Source organism: Typopeltis vanoorti, chromosome 20, assembly GCF_054136105.1.
Source record: "Typopeltis vanoorti isolate ZY-2024b chromosome 20, IOZ_Tvanoo_1.0, whole genome shotgun sequence".
Taxonomy (NCBI): domain Eukaryota; kingdom Metazoa; phylum Arthropoda; class Arachnida; order Uropygi; family Thelyphonidae; genus Typopeltis; species Typopeltis vanoorti.
In genome coordinates, this window is record NC_143568.1 from 95798002 (window position 1) to 95816446 (window position 18445).

At 35.8% G+C, this 18445-nt stretch overlaps 1 protein-coding gene across 4 annotated transcripts in view; it reads right to left on the bottom strand.

The window, feature by feature from the left end:
- The window catches only part of LOC150095684 (major vault protein-like), a 248434-nt gene that overhangs the window by 92155 nt on the left and 137834 nt on the right, over positions 1 to 18445 (bottom strand). For all 4 annotated transcript variants that reach the window (XM_090409713.1, XM_090409711.1, XM_090409712.1 and 1 more), the window contains exon 8: positions 822 to 971. In XM_090409713.1, the coding sequence (XP_090265839.1) occupies positions 822 to 971 (150 nt within the window). The remainder of the gene's footprint in view (positions 1 to 821; positions 972 to 18445) is intronic.

Consider the following 18445-nt stretch of genomic DNA (forward strand, 5'->3'; position numbering starts at 1 on the left):
CTTGCACTGAGTACTATTTTCACTTCATTAAGCTTCCAATGCAAGTTTCTCCTAGCACTTAAGCCTTAGCACCCATAAAAAATAATTTAAAAGTAAAAGCAAAGTAATTTTTACATATTATTTCATCATTAGATCTCCACAGAGTATCTGATAATAATATGTAAAAATGATTTTGCCATTTAAAATAATTAAATTGTATAATGCAGAAAATGTTGCATACTTGTGAATTAAATAAACTAGGCTGTTTTCAGCTGCATAAGATGTGGAATTTTCAGATTTGTGATCTGCAGTTCTGATACAATTTCAATCTTTTTTTTTTTTTTTTTTGAAGATACACTTGTTCAACAGAAATTATTAAAATACCTATGAGATTTTGCAATGAAAGCTACGATAGCTCTAAGCTGGTATCAATAATGCCTTTGGGTGAAGAACTTGGGTTCAGATCCCTGTATTGGGGCTTTGAAGGTACAAGTGAAGGTGGGTTAGATGGTTTCATATGGAAGTGGCAGGGTTCTTCTTCTTGAAACTAGTTTTTTGTTCTTGCAATCTAGTTAGAAGAACACGTAATTTATAGACAGACAATGCTTAACAGAATTAAATGTCCTATCACAAGAAGTAATTACATATCTAAGGAGCAAAGTTACTTATCCATGAGAGGCAAAATGAACCTAACATGAAAAGAAAGTGGGATAGGATATTTTGTAATAAAACTCATAAATCATATTTCTTTGAATGTCTGCAAAAACAGATGAATCCCACAGAAAGACTTGTTTTTATATTAAAACATGCTATTTGCTAATTTACATGCAATAAAAACTTACTTTGCCTGTTTTCATATCTCTGACATATATTCCTTCATTTTCATCCAGAGGTATGGCATATCTTTTAGTAATAACCTCAACTTTTACTGGAGGAGTATATTCTGCTGGACCACAAATCATCCATCGATCTCCAGGCTGCCGATGCACTATCTAAAACACATTTTTGAATTTTCCTTCAATTATTCTTTTTCCCTCTTAAAATTATTCATTTTTAAATGTAAAGTAATCTGCTGATTAGATATCAGATGGGTTTTTGTCAAAAAAACATCTGATATCTAATTATTTATTTTCAATTATTAATTTCAAAAAATTCTTGCATATAAAATTTTGTGAAGAATCACAGTACAGATAATTCTCACTATAGCAAACTTATTTTACACAAAATTATGCCTACAGATCTTTTGGTTGAAACTTTTCAGTAGTTTGTAATAGTAAGTGACTCTTGCTATGATGGTGGTTGCTATTACCTTGATGGACCTGTGGTTTCAGTCTGGATTTCTCCATGACTGCAGGTCAAAAAGAGCCCAGCTATTCCTGTCTTGGGCCTTTCTTCTCCATTTTCTTCCAACTTTCTTAATCACTGGGTCTTCCCACCTTAAGGCTGGTCTTCCAGGTTTCCTTTTGGTATCTCTCGGATACCAGTTTGTAACTCTGACTGTCCATCTGTTGTCTCTCATTCTGGCGAGATTTCTTTCCCATCTTCTTTTGCTGTTGTAGATTGTTTTTATTATATCTGTGAGTCCAGACTTCTTCCTGATTTCTGTGCGTCTTACACGGTCTATTTTGTTTATATTGCATATTCTTCTTTCTATTGCACACCGAGTTGTTATTAAACTTTGTTTTACTTTTAAAGTAGTGTTCCATGTTTCACTGCCATAAGTTAATGCTGGTAAGCTGTGACTATTGAAAAGATGGACTATTGTGTCTATATATCTATGTTTTGGTTGGTAATTGTTGATTTTATTTTGTTGAAGGCTATCCAAGCAGCTCTTTTTCTCCTTGCTATTTCATTTGATATATCATTATTCATTTTTATGGACTGGTCGAGGTAGATGTATTCTTCAACTTTTTCGATGGTGTGAGATTCTAGAGTGATTATATGATCTTTATAGTATTTATTTTTCATCCATCCTGTTTTGTCAGGGTGTATTTCCAATCCAATTTTTTGGCAGTTTTGGCTTATGTTATTCAGCATTGATTCTAAGAGTTTGGGTGAGTGAAATATTAATGCCACATCATCAGCGAATAATAGGATATTTAATATTTCGCCAATGTTTATTCCATCTTTCATGTCAATTTTTCGAATGATGCTGTCCAGAGTAGATGTGAAGAGATTAGGTGATAAGACATCACCCTGACGTACTTCTCTACTTAAATTAATTTTAATTGGGTGAATGAAAAGGGTGATATTTGTTGTGCTTTCTTTGTAGATATCTTTTATGAGTTGGATGTATGCTTTTTCTACGCCTTGTTCCATTAAAGTTTGGAATACTGCGTTATGCTTAACAGTGTCAAATGCCTTTTTAAAATCTATCAAAAGACAAAGTGGGATCTGGTATTCTCTGCATCTTTCTGTTAGCTGAGTAATATGTTGTTTATTATTTTAACGGTATAATAGAACACAGAAACTAAGTAAATAATTAATTTATTAACTTGATGCTGATATTTCGCTGGTATTATAACCAGCATCTTCAGAGCACAAAAACACTGTTTGTCACAATACGCGAGACTAAAACAACATGGTGTACATTAACAAAATTGTAGCAGCAACACAAAGACTAGAGTCCTGATTTTGGCGCCCTCTATCTGAAAAAAAAAAAAAAAAAAAAAAAACCGCTATCATATATTGCTAGAGTCCTAGAAAAGTGCTAGTTTTTCCTTAATATGACTGTCTCCCAGATCTTCGGCAAGTTAATACAGCCATATTTGTTGAGATTTGGGGTGTGTTTTAGGGCTTCTGTCGCCTCTAAGAACAATCTCTCTGATTTATATGGGTTTCTGTGTAGTACTTTTGTGTTTTTCCAGTTGATCCTGTGTGCAGGGGTATCCAGAGCATGGTCTGCTAGGCCCGACTTCCCATAATGATATTTCCGGACGTATCGTTTATGTTCGCTGATGCGGATATTCACAGTTCTGGTTCTATTCACAGTTCTATTCACAGATCTGCGGATATTCACACACATACAGGCAGATACTTACACAAACAATCACACCATCATCCTTCTCAACAATATGGCATTTTAAAAACGCTAACCCATAGAGCGAGAGCAATCTGTTCAAATGACAAGGCTCTTACTGCTGAACTGACTCACTTACGCCACACCTTCTTGGCCAACGGCTACAATCCACAAAAAATAAACAAAATACTAAACACTCCTAAGAAACCCCTCCCACCATCCACCACAGAGAACTACAACAAAACAGTCACCATCCCTTACATTAAAGGCACATCCGAAAAGATCTCAAGAATTCTCATTAAACATAAACTACGCACTACATTCAGACCATGTAGCAAATTAGCCACCCTCATCCGCTCACCCAAGGACAGCATTCCTCTTTTATCACATCCAGGAGTCTACCAAGTACCCTGCTCATGCAATCAAGCCTACTACGGTCAAACAGGAAGAACTGTGAATATCCGAATCAGCGAACATAAACGATACGTCCGGAAATATCATTATGGGAAGTCGGGCCTAGCAGACCATGCTCTGGATACCCCTGCACACAGGATCAACTGGAAAAACACAAAAGTACTACACAGAAACCCATATAAATCAGAGAGATTGTCCTTAGAGGCGACAGAAGCCCTAAAACACACCCCAAATCTCAACAAATATGGCTGTATTAACTTGCCGAAGATCTGGGAGACAGTCATATTAAGGAAAAACTAGCACTTTTCTAGGACTCTAGCAATATATGATAGCGTTTTTTTTTTTTTTTTTTTTTTTTTTTTTTTCAGATAGAGGGTGCCAAAATCAGGACTCTAGTCTTTGTGTTGCTGCTACAATTTTGTTAATGTACACCATGTTGTTTTAGTCTCGCGTATTGTGACAAACAGTGTTTTTGTGCTCTGAAGATGCTGGTTATAATACCAGCGAAATATCAGCATCAAGTTAATAAATTAATTATTTACTTAGTTTCTGTGTTCTATTATACCGTTAAAATAATAAACAACATGTTCGACGAACACATAAGTCTGTCCACACGTTTAGCTGAGTAATAGTTTGAATGTGATCTATTGTTGAAAAGCCTTTTTTGAAACCAGCCTGTTCTTTGCAGCTATTTTCATTGATGGAGGTTTGTATTCGGTTTAGGATGATTCTGGCGAATATTTTATGTGTGTGTGTGTGTGCTAATAGACAGATAGGTTTGTAGTTACTGATGTTTTCTTTATTACCTTTTTTATGCAGAATTAAGGTCTTTGATGTTTTCCATTCAGTAGGTACTTTCCTTAATTGTATATATCAGGTAAAGCTTTCTGCTAAAGCTTTAAAGAGTATTTGTCTGCCCATTTTTAATTCATCAGATTTTATACCGTCAATTCCTGGTGATCGGTCATTTTTCATATGGTGGATAGCCATTTTTATTTCTTCAGGTAGAACAGATGGTATTTCCAGATTTTCCAAATTTTCGTCTGGTAATGGAGCTGTGATTACTTGTTTAGATGAGTAAAGGTTCTCATAAAACGATTTTACTATTTTTTCCATTTCACCTCTGTTTGTGTGTCTATTTCCTTGATTGTCTATGAAGGCTGACAGTAGTGGTTGCTTTAGATTTATTTCTTTTTCTACTTTTTTTAGGCTACTGTGGCGCTTAGCTTCTTCTGCCAATTTTGTTGTTCTATATATGTTATAGTCGTCTTTGATATTCTGCCTCAGTTGTTTACAAATAATTTTATATTCTGGACGACCTTTTCCTGTATCTTTCAGTATTCTTCTTTTCTTCAATAGTTCTATTGTTCTTGCTGATAGGCGTTCCCTGGTCATAGGAGGAAGTTCATACGAGGTTCTTTCTTTGCAGTTCACTAATTTATTGTTAAAGTTTGTTAAATCTTCATCGATGTCATTTTTTAATTTCCAGTCGGTTTCTTCCACTTTTTTTCTAAATTCTTCTGAGTTCATCTGTTTTGAGCATTTTTTATGGTTGGACTGTGCTCGTATGCGTTCTTCATTTTTGTTTATGTATTTTGAAAATGGCTCTTATTGGATGATAGTCTGAATGAATGTCGCAGTAAGTTTTCCCAATGACTTCGACATTTTTTATTATTCTTCTGCAATCTATTAGGATGAAACAATTTCATTTCTTGTCTCCCCATTTAGAGATTGCCAAGTCCATCTTTTCCCAGTTCTCTTTTTAAAGAAACTATTCATAATGTATAGCCTTTCTGCTTCTACAAATTCTGCCAGGAGTTCATCTCGTTCATTTCTTTCCCCTTCCCCCCACGGTCCAATGTATTTTTCTTCAATAAATCCTGCACCAATCTTTGCATTGAAATCTCCACATACTATTATGTATTTTATTTTTTTTTTTCAGTAATGTTTCTCGTAGGTATTCATAGAAATTTTCTATTTCTTCTTTGTCAGCTGTTGAGGTGGGTGCGTAGGCTACTATTATTTTTATTGTTATGGATTTTCCAATTTTTAATATTAGTGTTCCTAGTCATTCAGAATGGATTGTACAAGAAATAATATTTTTAGTTATCTTTTCATTTATGGTGACGCCAACTCCTCCAGCACTTGTGTTATCTGAGGCTCCCAGGAAAACTGATTGCCACTGTTCCATTTTGCTGTTAATTCAGAGCTTCTTCAGGTTTCACAGATAGCGAGGACATCAAACTTTACATTTTGCAGTTCTTGAAGCAGGTGGTTGCTATAGTGGGAATCAACTACAATTATGCTCTTTTCAAAAAAAGTACACCATTCTAATTTCTTCTGAGCATTTAATCATTAGTATGTTGTATTAATTCAGAAGGCCTTTGAATCAAAATACTGAATAAAGTTCATCATCAAATTCCTGACATGTACCCTCAAGGGGTGTATAGGATATGATAGTACTACATGAAGGATTTACATCATTACTAACTTCCTATCTACAATTATCCTCCAAATCAGTATGTTACTTATCAAGACTTCCAACATTATCAGATCTAATATTTCTATCATCTAAGGCACTTTGTACTGTATCAATCCACCTATATCTTGGTCTTCCTCTTGGTCGTTTTCCTGCCAACCTGACAGAGATTGTTTTGCTAATCTTTCCTTGCCCATTCTGTTTAAGTGACAATACCACCTGAGATTAGCTCTGCTAATGCATACCTGGATGGTGACAATGTCAAGTTCTTTCTTAATATCCTCGTTTTTAATATGATATTGCCATTGATGCCATTTGTTCATGCCTCTAATCTTTCTCAGGACTCTCATATCTGCGGTCTCTAGTTTTTGGTCAAGTGTTTTACTTCTGACACAGCTCTCAGATCCATAAGTTAAAACTGGTTTGAACACTGTCTTGTATAGAGATAATTAGTGTTCCGACTAATGTCTCTCTTATTCCATATGAATTTATTCAACTGACTTCCTACAATACCAACTTTGTTCATTCTGTTGTCTATTTACATATTTAATTTACCATCTTCACTAAAAATCGTGCCTAAGTAGTTAAAATGTTTCACTTGTTCCACAGGTTCCCCGTTCACAACACCATTAACATTTTCAACAATTCTACCTATTTTCATTGTCTTTGTCTTTTTAATGCTGACCTTCATACCATATCTATTACAACAGTTATTCAATTTAGTCAGAGAATCTTGCACACTTGTAGCATATTCATTTAGAAGTATAACATCGTCGGTATAAAGCAAAGAGCTGACGTTAACATCTCCAATTCTGATATCATGTTTAATACCACATTCCTTCATAATGTGATCCATATAGATAATGAATAACAGAGGGGATAATGTACATCCTTGTCTCACACCAGATTTACATTAAACAATCTTCCTGTACTTCCTTCGATTCTAACTGCTGACTTACAACTCAAATAAAGACTAAGTATTGCTTGATATAATGCCCCATTGACACCATATAACTGTAGTGTATTGAATAGCTTCTCTCTCTCTCTTAGCACCTTGTTATATGCTTTTTCAAGATCGACAAAACTTAAATTCAGATCTTTGTTATATTCCCATGCTTTCTCAACTATTTGTCATAAAGTGAAGATCTGATCCTGACAGCCTGTATTTGGCCTGAATCCAGCTTGTTCTTCACCAAGTTTTTCTTCCACAATTCATCTGAACCGTTTCTCAAGTATACTTGCATAGATCTTGCCAGGAACACTCAATAGGGAAATACTTCTGTAATTCTCACATTCAGTTTTATTTCCCTTTTTACATATGGGTACTATTAGAGCTCTACTCCAATCATCGGGAATTCGTTCCTCTGTCCAGGCTTTCTGAACTATGCAGTGCAGCCACTGTAAGACTTTTATACCACCATACTTCAGCATTTCTGGTCAAATATCATCTACTCCTGTTGCCTTTCCACATTTCAAGCCTTTGATGGCTTTTTCTACTTCAAGTATGAATATGTATTCCTGATTGTATGCCTATTGAGTGTTTTTTACCACTCTGCTATCACTGCTTGTTTCATTTAGCAATTTTTCAAAGTAATTGCTCCATACTTCACGGATATCTTTTTTTCCTGTTTTCATGTCACCTTTATCATCTCTAACTCCTTTTACAGTACTCTTTCCTCCATTTCTAAGCTTCTTCAACAACCTCCAGAATATCTTACCACCTTCTTGATATTTATTTTCTATGTTCTTGCCAAAGTCCTCCCATGACTTTAGTTTAGCTATTTTTATAGTGTTTAGCTTTCTTACATTTGTCTCTGTATTCTCTAAGTGCAAAAGCTGACTTATTTGCCAGGAACCTTTGGTATGCTTTTTTCTTTTCCTTCACTGCCTCTTGAACTTCCTGTGTCCACCATGGAGTTTTGATTTTTCCATCCTTGCAGACAACCTCACCACATGCCTCTCTGGCTGAATCAATCAGGGTTTTCTTCATTGCTTGCCACTGAATCTCCAAGGTTTGGTTCCTGTTCTCAAACTCTTTCATTTTTTCTTCAATAATCTTTATGTATTTTAGTCTACAGTTCACATCTGAGAGCTGCTCAACTTTTATTCGCTTTAAAACATTCTTACATGTTCTTCTTTTCAATATGAAATTCAATTTATTTACTGCTCAAGACTAAATAGTGATCACTTCCAATTTCAAATCCTCTGTACACCCTGGTGTCCTGCACCAGGGAGAAAACATCACTATCAACAATAACATAGTCAATGAGACTTTTCTTATTCCTAGCCTCTTCTCTTCATGTGAATTTGTGCACATTTTTATGTTGGAACATGATGTTAGTAATAACCAGTCCACGTCCTGAGCAGAAATCCAACAGGTATTTGCCATTATTATTAGCTTTGCTCTTTTCTCCAAATTTTTCCAAAATATTTTTGTATGTCTGACAATCATTTCCTACTCTGCTATTTAGATCCCCAACAAGGACCAATTTTTCCTTTTTCATTGTGTCAGTTGCTTTTTCTAAAGCATCAAAAAATTCCTCCACTTCTACCTTAGTAGACCTTCTGTAGGACCATAGACACAAATAAGTCTCATTGTCCAATTCCGCATTCTGATATTTGCCCACATCACTCTACTTGAGACTGCCTGCCATTCATGAAGATTAGCCTCGTATTTTGCGTTGAATATAACATTTTGTATTTATTGCTCAGAAAGATCTCACCAGTTTTTGTCTTTTTTGTTTCAGTCACCTGTATTATGTCAATCTGCTACTTATCTCATTCCTCAGCTAGCTCCATTTCTTTACCATTCAGGCTTCTTATGTTGATAGTACCGATCTTTAACTCTTGTGATGTTAAGTTGGTGGTTGTTTTCAGATTTATTCCAGTTGCTGACTTTTCGGTGTTGGCCCTGGTTCTTCGCAAAAACAACGGGGGGCCTTTTTTAACCGGGCAACGCCCCAGTTGGCATGAAATTTTGTCATGTTGTACCATCATTTTGTATATTGGTTTAAGCCAATAAGAATACAATTTGGTCAGCTAAATCCCAAATATCAAGCCCAACCTCTTTCGTTCAGTATCCAGGCAGATACCCAACAGGGTTCACCATGAGAAGGTGAGAATTGGACATTAGGAGAGAAACCCTGGTCAGTTCTCCGCATTTCTTTAAAGGCATTGTGGAGGTCTCCTCTCAGTTATAGAGCTTTGATAAGCACCCTCTGAGTTATATCAAGTAAACCAATTGGAATTTAACATCATATAATCACAAACATGAATACAATTAACTCACTCTCGGCTGACTGTATTCATGTAGACTTTAGTCAGAACTTTTAATAAGCACAATTATTTATACAATGTAATTACATATTTAATTTATAACAAAACATTACCATTTATTTGTAAATTTATACTATTTCACTAATATTACATCAACATCTTCACAGTGGAATAAGTATAAGAATTTAGTATTTAATATTTAGGTTATTATAAGATGCAACCTTATTTAGCAAGAGATCCATAAGAAGAAGAAGATCGTGTAAAAAAAAAAGCTGTGAAAGCTAAAGTCCATCCAGAAAAATTTTATCGTCGTGCCACAAGTAAAAGAATAAATGCAGTGAAAGAATAACTTTGATAAATGCAGATGGTACCCTTGTTTCATATTTGAACAACATCTCATCAGGCTGATGAGATGTCAAAATAATGAGTACTGAACTTTGCTAAGATCAATCAACCTGGGAACATGGTGCACCATGCTACCACTACATTGGATGAAGACACAGGTGCATGCGAATGAGGTTCAAGAGCTCTTGCATAACCTTGATAAGAAATCAGCAGTAGGGACAGATGGGATATCTCCATGTATGGCTAAAGGAATGTTCAGACGAACTGGCTAGGTCCTTGACATGTTTGTATAACTTGAGCCTCAGCTCAGGAAAGATACCACATGAATGGAAAGAATGTGTGGCAGTTCCGTCATCCAAGGGTGGTACAAAAAACCAATGTATCTAACTACTACCCTATCAGTACCTCTGCAGTGGCAGTGAAGATTTCAGAGAAATTGGTAAGAAACTTGTAATCATAAATGGGAGAACAGATAAATACTTTGTAAAGAATAATCTGGGTTTACTAAAGGAAGGTCATGTTTTAGTAATATGTTCATGTTTTTTATTATTATTATGTGACACTTCCAGGGAGTCCAAAGACTCATCGAGGAAGGACACCTACTCTACATCTCTGTCTCCACCTACTCAATCCACCAACTACACCAATGCCATCTACTGCCTGCCACCGATAATCACAAGCATCCATGCCCACGGTGGGATTCGAACCCACAGCCTTTTGGCTGGAGAGTGGATATGCTAACCACTCAGTCAAGTTTTTATATAAATGATTTACATGGATAAGTGGGTGGTTGACAGATAGGCATCAGAAAGTGGTATATAGGGATCTGCCGAGATTTAAGGTAATAAGTGGGCATACTCCAGAGATCAACTTAAACTTGGTATTAGTATCATTAATATATAAAGTGAAGACATTGGAAAGGTTTTGACAGGAGATGTTTGATTGTTTACTGATGATGCAAAGGATAAGCAGGCTAATGACATACAGTATTTGCAGAAAGAGTTCAATAACCTGGGAATGATAATGCCTATCAATTCAATGTTAGTAAGTACAAAGTTATGCACTTGGGTGTGATGAGATTTTCATTGGCATATTATACTGGTGGGATTATGCTACAAGAAACTAATAAGGTTAGGATCTTGAAGTTGCAGTCAACAGGAATTTGAAGTTTAAAGTTCACATGGCAAAAACTTCAAATTCCTACCCACTTAACTCCAATATTCCTGGCCTTATCAGTTTCTTGTAGCATAACGACACAGAAATCTCAATATCAAGTCATTTTGCATCATTATAAGGCCTTGATGCATTATCATGCATGTGTTAAAAGTTTGCTCTTGGGACACAGCATGATGAAGAATGACACCTTGAACATTGTGATTATCAGCATGACTACTGCGCTCTTTGATCTCCTGGGTTTCAAGGAGATAAGGAAGCTGCTGTGGACAGGGTACAATAAAGAGCTATGAAGAATATATCAGGATTATGGAATGTACAAGGATTGTAAATAAAGCAGTGGCAACATGTGTACAAAATGTAAAATGCACGTAGTTTATTTATCAAGTCTATACAATTACATCCCTTCAATGTAATCTCCTGTCATGTTCTGCACCTGTTTCCAAATTTGTGAGAGCCACTGGATGCCATCAGCAGAGTGTTGCCTGTTGATATCAGTGATAGTGCAACCTACTTGAAGAACCTCTTGCACATCATGAAACTGCAGGGCTCTGAGGGGATTCTTTCATTTTGGAAAACAAATCGAAGTTGCAAGAAATCATATCTGATGAATAAGGAGAATATTCCAATGCTTCTCATTACCACCTGTCTAATATTTCTATCATCAATTGAGATATATGACATCATGCAAAACAAATGGTGCTCCAGAAATCATCAATAGTACTGCGCATTAAAAGTTTGCTCTTGGGACACAGCATGATGAAGAATGACACCTTGAATGTTGTGGCTATCAACATGACTTTAATTTTGCTGGGCTCCTGGAAGTGTTCTTTCAGACAGGGTGATCCTGAATAGCACCATTCATTGGATTGTCTCATCAGTTCAGGCTCATAAGTCCTTGCCCAAATTTCATCAATGGCTATGATATGATTCAGGAATGCATCCATCCCCCCACTTTATTTTCTTATCATTTCAGATGGAGGCCAGCAACCACATACCTGTGCCATTTTTGCATCTCAGTCAAGTGATGTGGAACCCAACAAGCTGAAATTTTGCACATACTGAGACTTTTTTAGAATGTGCCAAACACTTTGGTGCTTTATCCCAGTTTGCTGGGCTAACTGGAGTGCAGTTATAAGAATATGTTCAATGCCAATCAACCACGAGGAGTCCCCAAACAAGCTTAACATGTTCATCTGAAATCGTGGATTGTACTGCATGGAGATTATCATCTGAGTGATCTCGCTCTGCACAAAAAGTAGTGATCTATCTTGTGACAATCCAGTATGGTAGAGCACTGTTGCCACAGACTTCCTTAACACAATATTGCTCACAGTTTTACATTGTGCAACTTAGACCTTGACCCAGGATCATTGGTCTAATCTTGTGAACATACCTTAGTGTTGCACACTGAGATGTTGACTTTAACTATTTCTCCACACAAGGACACTTGTTAGAATAGGCAGTGTTGCCTTGAGCGCATATACAGTACATATCAGGTAACCAAAAAAGTTTGTGTGGTTTTTGGTAGAGTTTGCTGCAATGACTTGTTTTATTTTGTAGTGGTTTGCAGAATGCAATATTTTTATGGGTGTCATAAGGCACAGATACGTGTCAGTCAATCAGTGCACTCTAACTTGGTGTGTACTCTTTTTCTGCAACTTTGAGCCCTTTTAAAATGTCAGTTGAATGAATTTAAACTCAGTTTGAACACCTCAGAAGCATCACATAAGATATGTGTGGCATATGAAAAAGATGCAGTAGCAGAATATACTGCACAGAAATGGTTTAAAAAATTTGTTTCTGGCGATGAATCACTTGAAGATGGAAACCACTGATGAAAATAATTGTACACTAAAATGTCAAGAACTTTCACAAATGTTTAATGTGAGTGGTGAAACAATTTTCATTTGCACTTGCATTGACTGGGAAAATCATGGAAGCTAAGCAAATGGGTCCCAAGTGCATTATCAGATGACTATAAACTCCAAAGGCTATTAATTTGTTCTTCACTTCTTTCAAGTCATAAAAACAAACCATTTTTGGATTACTTGCTCACTCACGATGAAAAATGGATCTTGTACTCAAACAGGAAGCATGATTATCATTGGTTGTCACTAAATGATCTAGTACTGCACACTACAAAGGCACTGCCTCATCCCCAGAAGACTGATTTGTGTGTGGTGGACTGGAGTCAGTATTGTCCACTACGAGTTTCTTGCTGCAGGCCAAACAATTACGGCCGAGATCTACTCAATGCAACTCGAGTGTGTGTAGGATGTGTTACTTCAGAAACAGCCAGGACTAGTTAATTAGAAGAAAGAGCAATTCTTAAAGGACAATGAAAACCTCATACCGAAAAACTTACCTGTGAGAAGATTTGTGCTTTAGGATGGAAGATACTCCCTCATCCTCCATATTCTCCTGACATTTCTCCAAGTGATTATTACCTTTTTTTGGTACTAGACAATCACATGCTAAATAGTTCCATAATAAAACCGAGCCTGAAGCAGAGGTTGCTAGATTTATTACTTCTAAAGACAAAACGTTTTATAAAAGTAAAATTTACAAACTTGTATCTCATTGGGAAAGAACTGTAGGTTGTGAAAATGCTTATTTTAATGAATAAAACATTTTATGAAAATTTCTCCAGTTGTTTAAATTTTATTATGAAAACCACATAAACAACCTTTTTGGTTACTTGATATGATGAGTGCCTCCATCTGTCAAGAATAACAATTGAGTTACCAACCACATCTCCTGACAGTGTTGCCACTAATTTATTTACAACCCTCATAGATTATGACGACAGATTGAGAGCATGCGGACTGCAGACACTGGTAGACAGGACAAAGATCAGTGATATAATAGATCTATAAAAATCTGAATGAGTGTTAAAAGACATCATCTGATGAAATTTTTTGTTATATGAAATGTAGGAAGAGAACATAGAGACATCCATGGAAATTAAGCTTGTGTATAGTTAAGAAAGGAGTAAGAGCTAGAATTTTCTCTCAGAGCAGTGAGAGAGTGAAAATTGGCCTGTTGAAGTGGTGAGTATATCTAGTGTGAATGAAATTTTAAACACTTTACATTTTTTTTCCAGATAAAAACACTAATATGAAAAAACAATGCAAAAACATATTGCAAAAAAGTTAAGGTAAAAGTATAGAAAATGAAATAATGCAAAACTATTTTTTTCATAACAGGCAACAGAGGACAGATGGATTGTTCCTGCCTGCTAATAATATTGTTTTTGGCACTTGCCAGAAGTTGGAAACTAAATTGTAATTGAAGTGATCATTTATGATCAAGCATAATCCTTTGTCAAAAAGTAATAACTTTTCCTGTTAATTGAAATGGATATATTGTTAGTGCTTCCATAGCTGAAGATTATACAGATTATATTATACAATGATACCGATCTTCCACTCTGGTTGAAGCAAACTATTATCTATCATACCATCTTTTTAGAACCAGATATTTTCTTTTTTAAAAGACTCGACTCTTTCATGTAAGAAAAAGAAATACTGACATTTAAAAATCCCTCATTAAAAAAATGCGCTCATGTGCATGCATTTCTTGGTCACATTTTATTCTGCTTTTTAAACTTCTTTGTTGTTGTTGTTTGTTTGTTTTTTGCCAGCCTGGTTGGCTGAGTGGTTAGCATGTCCACTCTCCAGCCAAGAGGCTGTAGGTCAAATCTCGCCAAAAGGGGAAGAATTTGTGACCTACTGAAAAGGGAATATGTGACCTACCACTTATTCTAGCAGAAGACTTCACTCCCGAAACCCGATGAGGTACAAGAGTGACCATATGGCATCAATGGATGTCAAATGGAAATTTTTTATTTTTTTAAACATAGTCAAGTTATATTTTTGCTGTTAATCCGTGAGGATTGCAACATATGTAGATCAATCAATGAGTTCCTATAAGTGTCCGACTCAATATAGTTTACAAACTGTTAAAGACTTGTAACCAAGTTTTATGCCAATGATAAACTTAAGAAACCATTAACACAGAACAGCAATGCACATTTTATCAATTAAAGATGCCAAAAAATTATATTCTTGGGTTCATCTTTTATCCAAGTGTAAGCAAACAAAGTTTGCAGGTGAAATAACTTCACGACTGGACTACTTGTATACAGAGGCTAATGACTTCACATTAATTGCCTTAGTATCCCATAATGCAATGAACATATCCTTACGGACATATATAATGCTATGCATTATGCAATGGGCCACTACTAAGACTGGCTTTGATCTTTATTGAGGTAAAAAAAGTAAAGCAGGTGCTCATCATAGGCCTAGAGTAGTTAGTATAGGGGGTGCTAGTATTAGGAGAAAGAAAAGACAGATTGATAGCATGAGAGATAGAGAAAAGGTCTCAGCTCTTTTATATTATCATACAGCCAATGGCTATCAGTTTACCAGTTTTCCAGTCTCATGCAGATGAACAACCAAAAGACCAATTGAAACTAAAGCACAATGACTGATGCCCAGGTGGTTAGCCCTATTTGAGTTAACCATCTTGAGTTGGCCTTCTCTGCCTGGGATTAATCTCCAGTCATCCCTGACCATAAGACCACGTTGAACTAAGAGGGTGGAACCACTTAAAAAAACTTATCATAGTAAAAATAGACAGAATTTTATTTCCTCCTGGTGAATATTGCATATGTGGGTGGTGTAGACCAGCGCTTCCCAAACTGTGGGCCGGGAGGACCCCCCCTTGAGGGCCATAAGTTTTGTTTAAAGGGGTGCCGTGAAGTAATGAAAAGAAATTTAAAATGTTTTAATACTAAGTAGATTTTTTTTAATCTTAAAAGAAACATATTAAATTTTTATTATTTCTTTTTTGTTCATTTTTATATTTTAATGGAAAAAAATGACACATTGGTGTTGGTTCACAAATTTTGCTTCTTATGTATTTCGGCGCTTAATAAATATTAGTGAAAATATGCTTATTCGTATAAGTTTCATTTCAAAGGTATTGATAGGAAACACAAAAAAGATTACAAATGTAAAATCTTGAATATAAATACAATAAATATTATAATAATGTATGTCTATATTACGATTTTTTTTTCGATGGGGGCTGTGAAATATTTTAATTTTTTCAAAGGGGTCTTGGCATCCATAAGTTTGGGAAGCACTGGTGTAGACCACCAGCTAAAATTTGATAGCTCCTAGAATACTTCTTTCTAAATACAAAAATTTGTCTGACTGAACAACAAAATTTCCACAATACAATATTATAAAGCATTTGTATGTCATATTGCTGGTTTTCAAATCCATGTTTCTTGTTAACCTTCCATAATTAATGAATTAAAATAGTATTTTAATCCATTAATTATAAAAATCAAAATTCTCTTCCCATTGCTAAGGTGGTGGGTGCTGCAAAAAAAAAGAACCGGTTCTGTTTTAAGTAAGGGAATGTCCAACATATTACATAATCTGTTTCAAATATGCAGGGCAAGAGAGCTGCTGTAGAATGTATGTTCTACTGTTTCCAATTGGTAACAGACTGGATCTCCGATGCTAAAGTACCTCCATTTGATGGTATTGACTGGAAGGCAGCCATATGCAATTCTCCAAGCAAGATCTCTCCTATTAGGGTATCCTTGGAACTTCAATAAGTTATGAAACAAAGTGTTGTCAGTACCCAACTGTGGAACCATGGTGATAGAGATTAAAGATTTATTTATACCAAAATTTGCTTTTTTTAATGGAACGTATGCCAATGCCAGAATGTTGTAGCAATCTTAGAGTTAAGCACAGAATGTTATAGTATTCAGGAACAATCTCAGCTTTTGGACCTTTATAATCATACCAAACAGGGAAAGATGAAACCCAGGTAGTACTGGAGAAAGTCTGCACATGTGTGATTGGTCTGCAATATTTTATGGATTTTTGAAGCTGTATTGCTTAGATAGCAGAATTTTAAGATTGGAAGCCCAAACCCTCTATGCATCTTTGATAGTTGAAGAAATTCTTTTTTAACAACTTGGTATCAGCTGGATCAAAAAAATTGCACAGGCTAATTATATAATTGCTTTTCTTCAGCTTCTGTGATGGCTGTAATATTTATTATGTACAACTGAGGAGGAAAGATTATGGTTTTGAGTACCATGGCTTCAGAAGAAAAGGAAAGTGGTCCTATTTTCCAGTCTTCTAAGGTTTCAAAATTCTTCTATACAAGTTCTTGAACTGGTAATATACAGTAAATGGAGAAGAGAATTCCAAGTATAATGAGGGGTTCTCTCTCAGGGGTCAGTCCAAAAAGAATGCCTCCAAGATCCCACTTTCCAAAAACATTTTTGTCTTGTTGAATTTTTTTCAAAATACTGAAAAAGATATATATGGAATCATTATTTTTCAGAGTGCCCACTACATCATTGGCATATGCTAATACCTTATTTTCCTTCATAGTTGAAGGAACTGTTATTCCTCGCACAGCACATGCACGAGGGTGGGCTGAAAAGTTCTCAGCCTAACAATAAAAAAACAAATTTATAATTTGAAATTTTTTTTTTATTTTTCAACATAATCTCCATTAAGACTAATACATTTATTCCGGTGATGCTCCAGAGCCATTATCCCATCGCTGTAGTGGGTCTCAGTAAGATCTGCAAAATACCCCTCTACAGCTGCAATCACCTCTTGATTCGAAGAAAAATGCTGACCAGTGAGGAAGAATTTTAGTTTTGGGAAGAGATAGAAGTCAGAGGGAGCCAAATCTGGGGAATAGGGTGAATGTCCCAACAATTCACAGTGCAGATCCCTTAATTTTCCCATTCCCAAAATACCTTTATGGGCAGGTGCACTGTCCTGATGAAAGATGCTTTTTTCTAATTTTTCAGAATGAAAGGTTCAAGAACCAATGCAAGAGCAATGGACTAAAAGGGCAACCTTGCTTGACACCTTTTCAAATTTTGACTGTGTCTGACAGGAACTTATTAACTAGGAAGGGTGTAGTTGAATTGGCATAGGCTCCTTTAATAACAGAGAGCAGCTTTTCACCCACACCAATTTGCTGGAGGATGTGGAACAGAAAGGGATGCCTGATATTAACCAATGCTTGAGTAAGATCTATTGATATCACTGCTGTTGGCTGCTTTTTCACAATAAGTATTCAGTATTAGACAGAGAGCTCAGTCTCCAGCTACTGATTAAGATGTGATGCCTATTAGGTTTTAGAATGAGGATGTTATGGCTTGCTACAAATTCACTTTGTATGTGTCCTGATGAGAGAAAATAATTAAACAGTATAACTAGAATGGGAAGAATAAAATCTCAGGCCTCATGGTAATGTTCTATCCCAAGACCACTTGGTCCTGGAGATTTTTTTGCCTAGCATTCTTTATAGGCTGTAATGGGTCTGTCAAGCCCATCTTGGATATGAATAGGAAAGCCATTAATGTTCCAAGAGTAATAATTTCCCACAGTACTGTTGTCTTGATAGATTCCGGTATTGAGACCACATATTTATTAAACACAAGCAGGATAAGTGAAAACCCGACAAGTTTCTTAAGTCATAAGACTTACATCATCGGGGGGGGGGGGGGGTATAAAAAAAGTTAAACACAACTAACAAAGATTAAATTCATAGTACATTAGGTGTTTCCAACTGTAACATTGAAAAAATTGAAACGTTCCTTACTGAATGTTTGTTGGAACATTGTTATCTGTTGTCACATTTTGTGTTTCACGTGTGTTATGTTCGAGATCTGAGGAGGTTAGATTTTTTTATGAATGCTG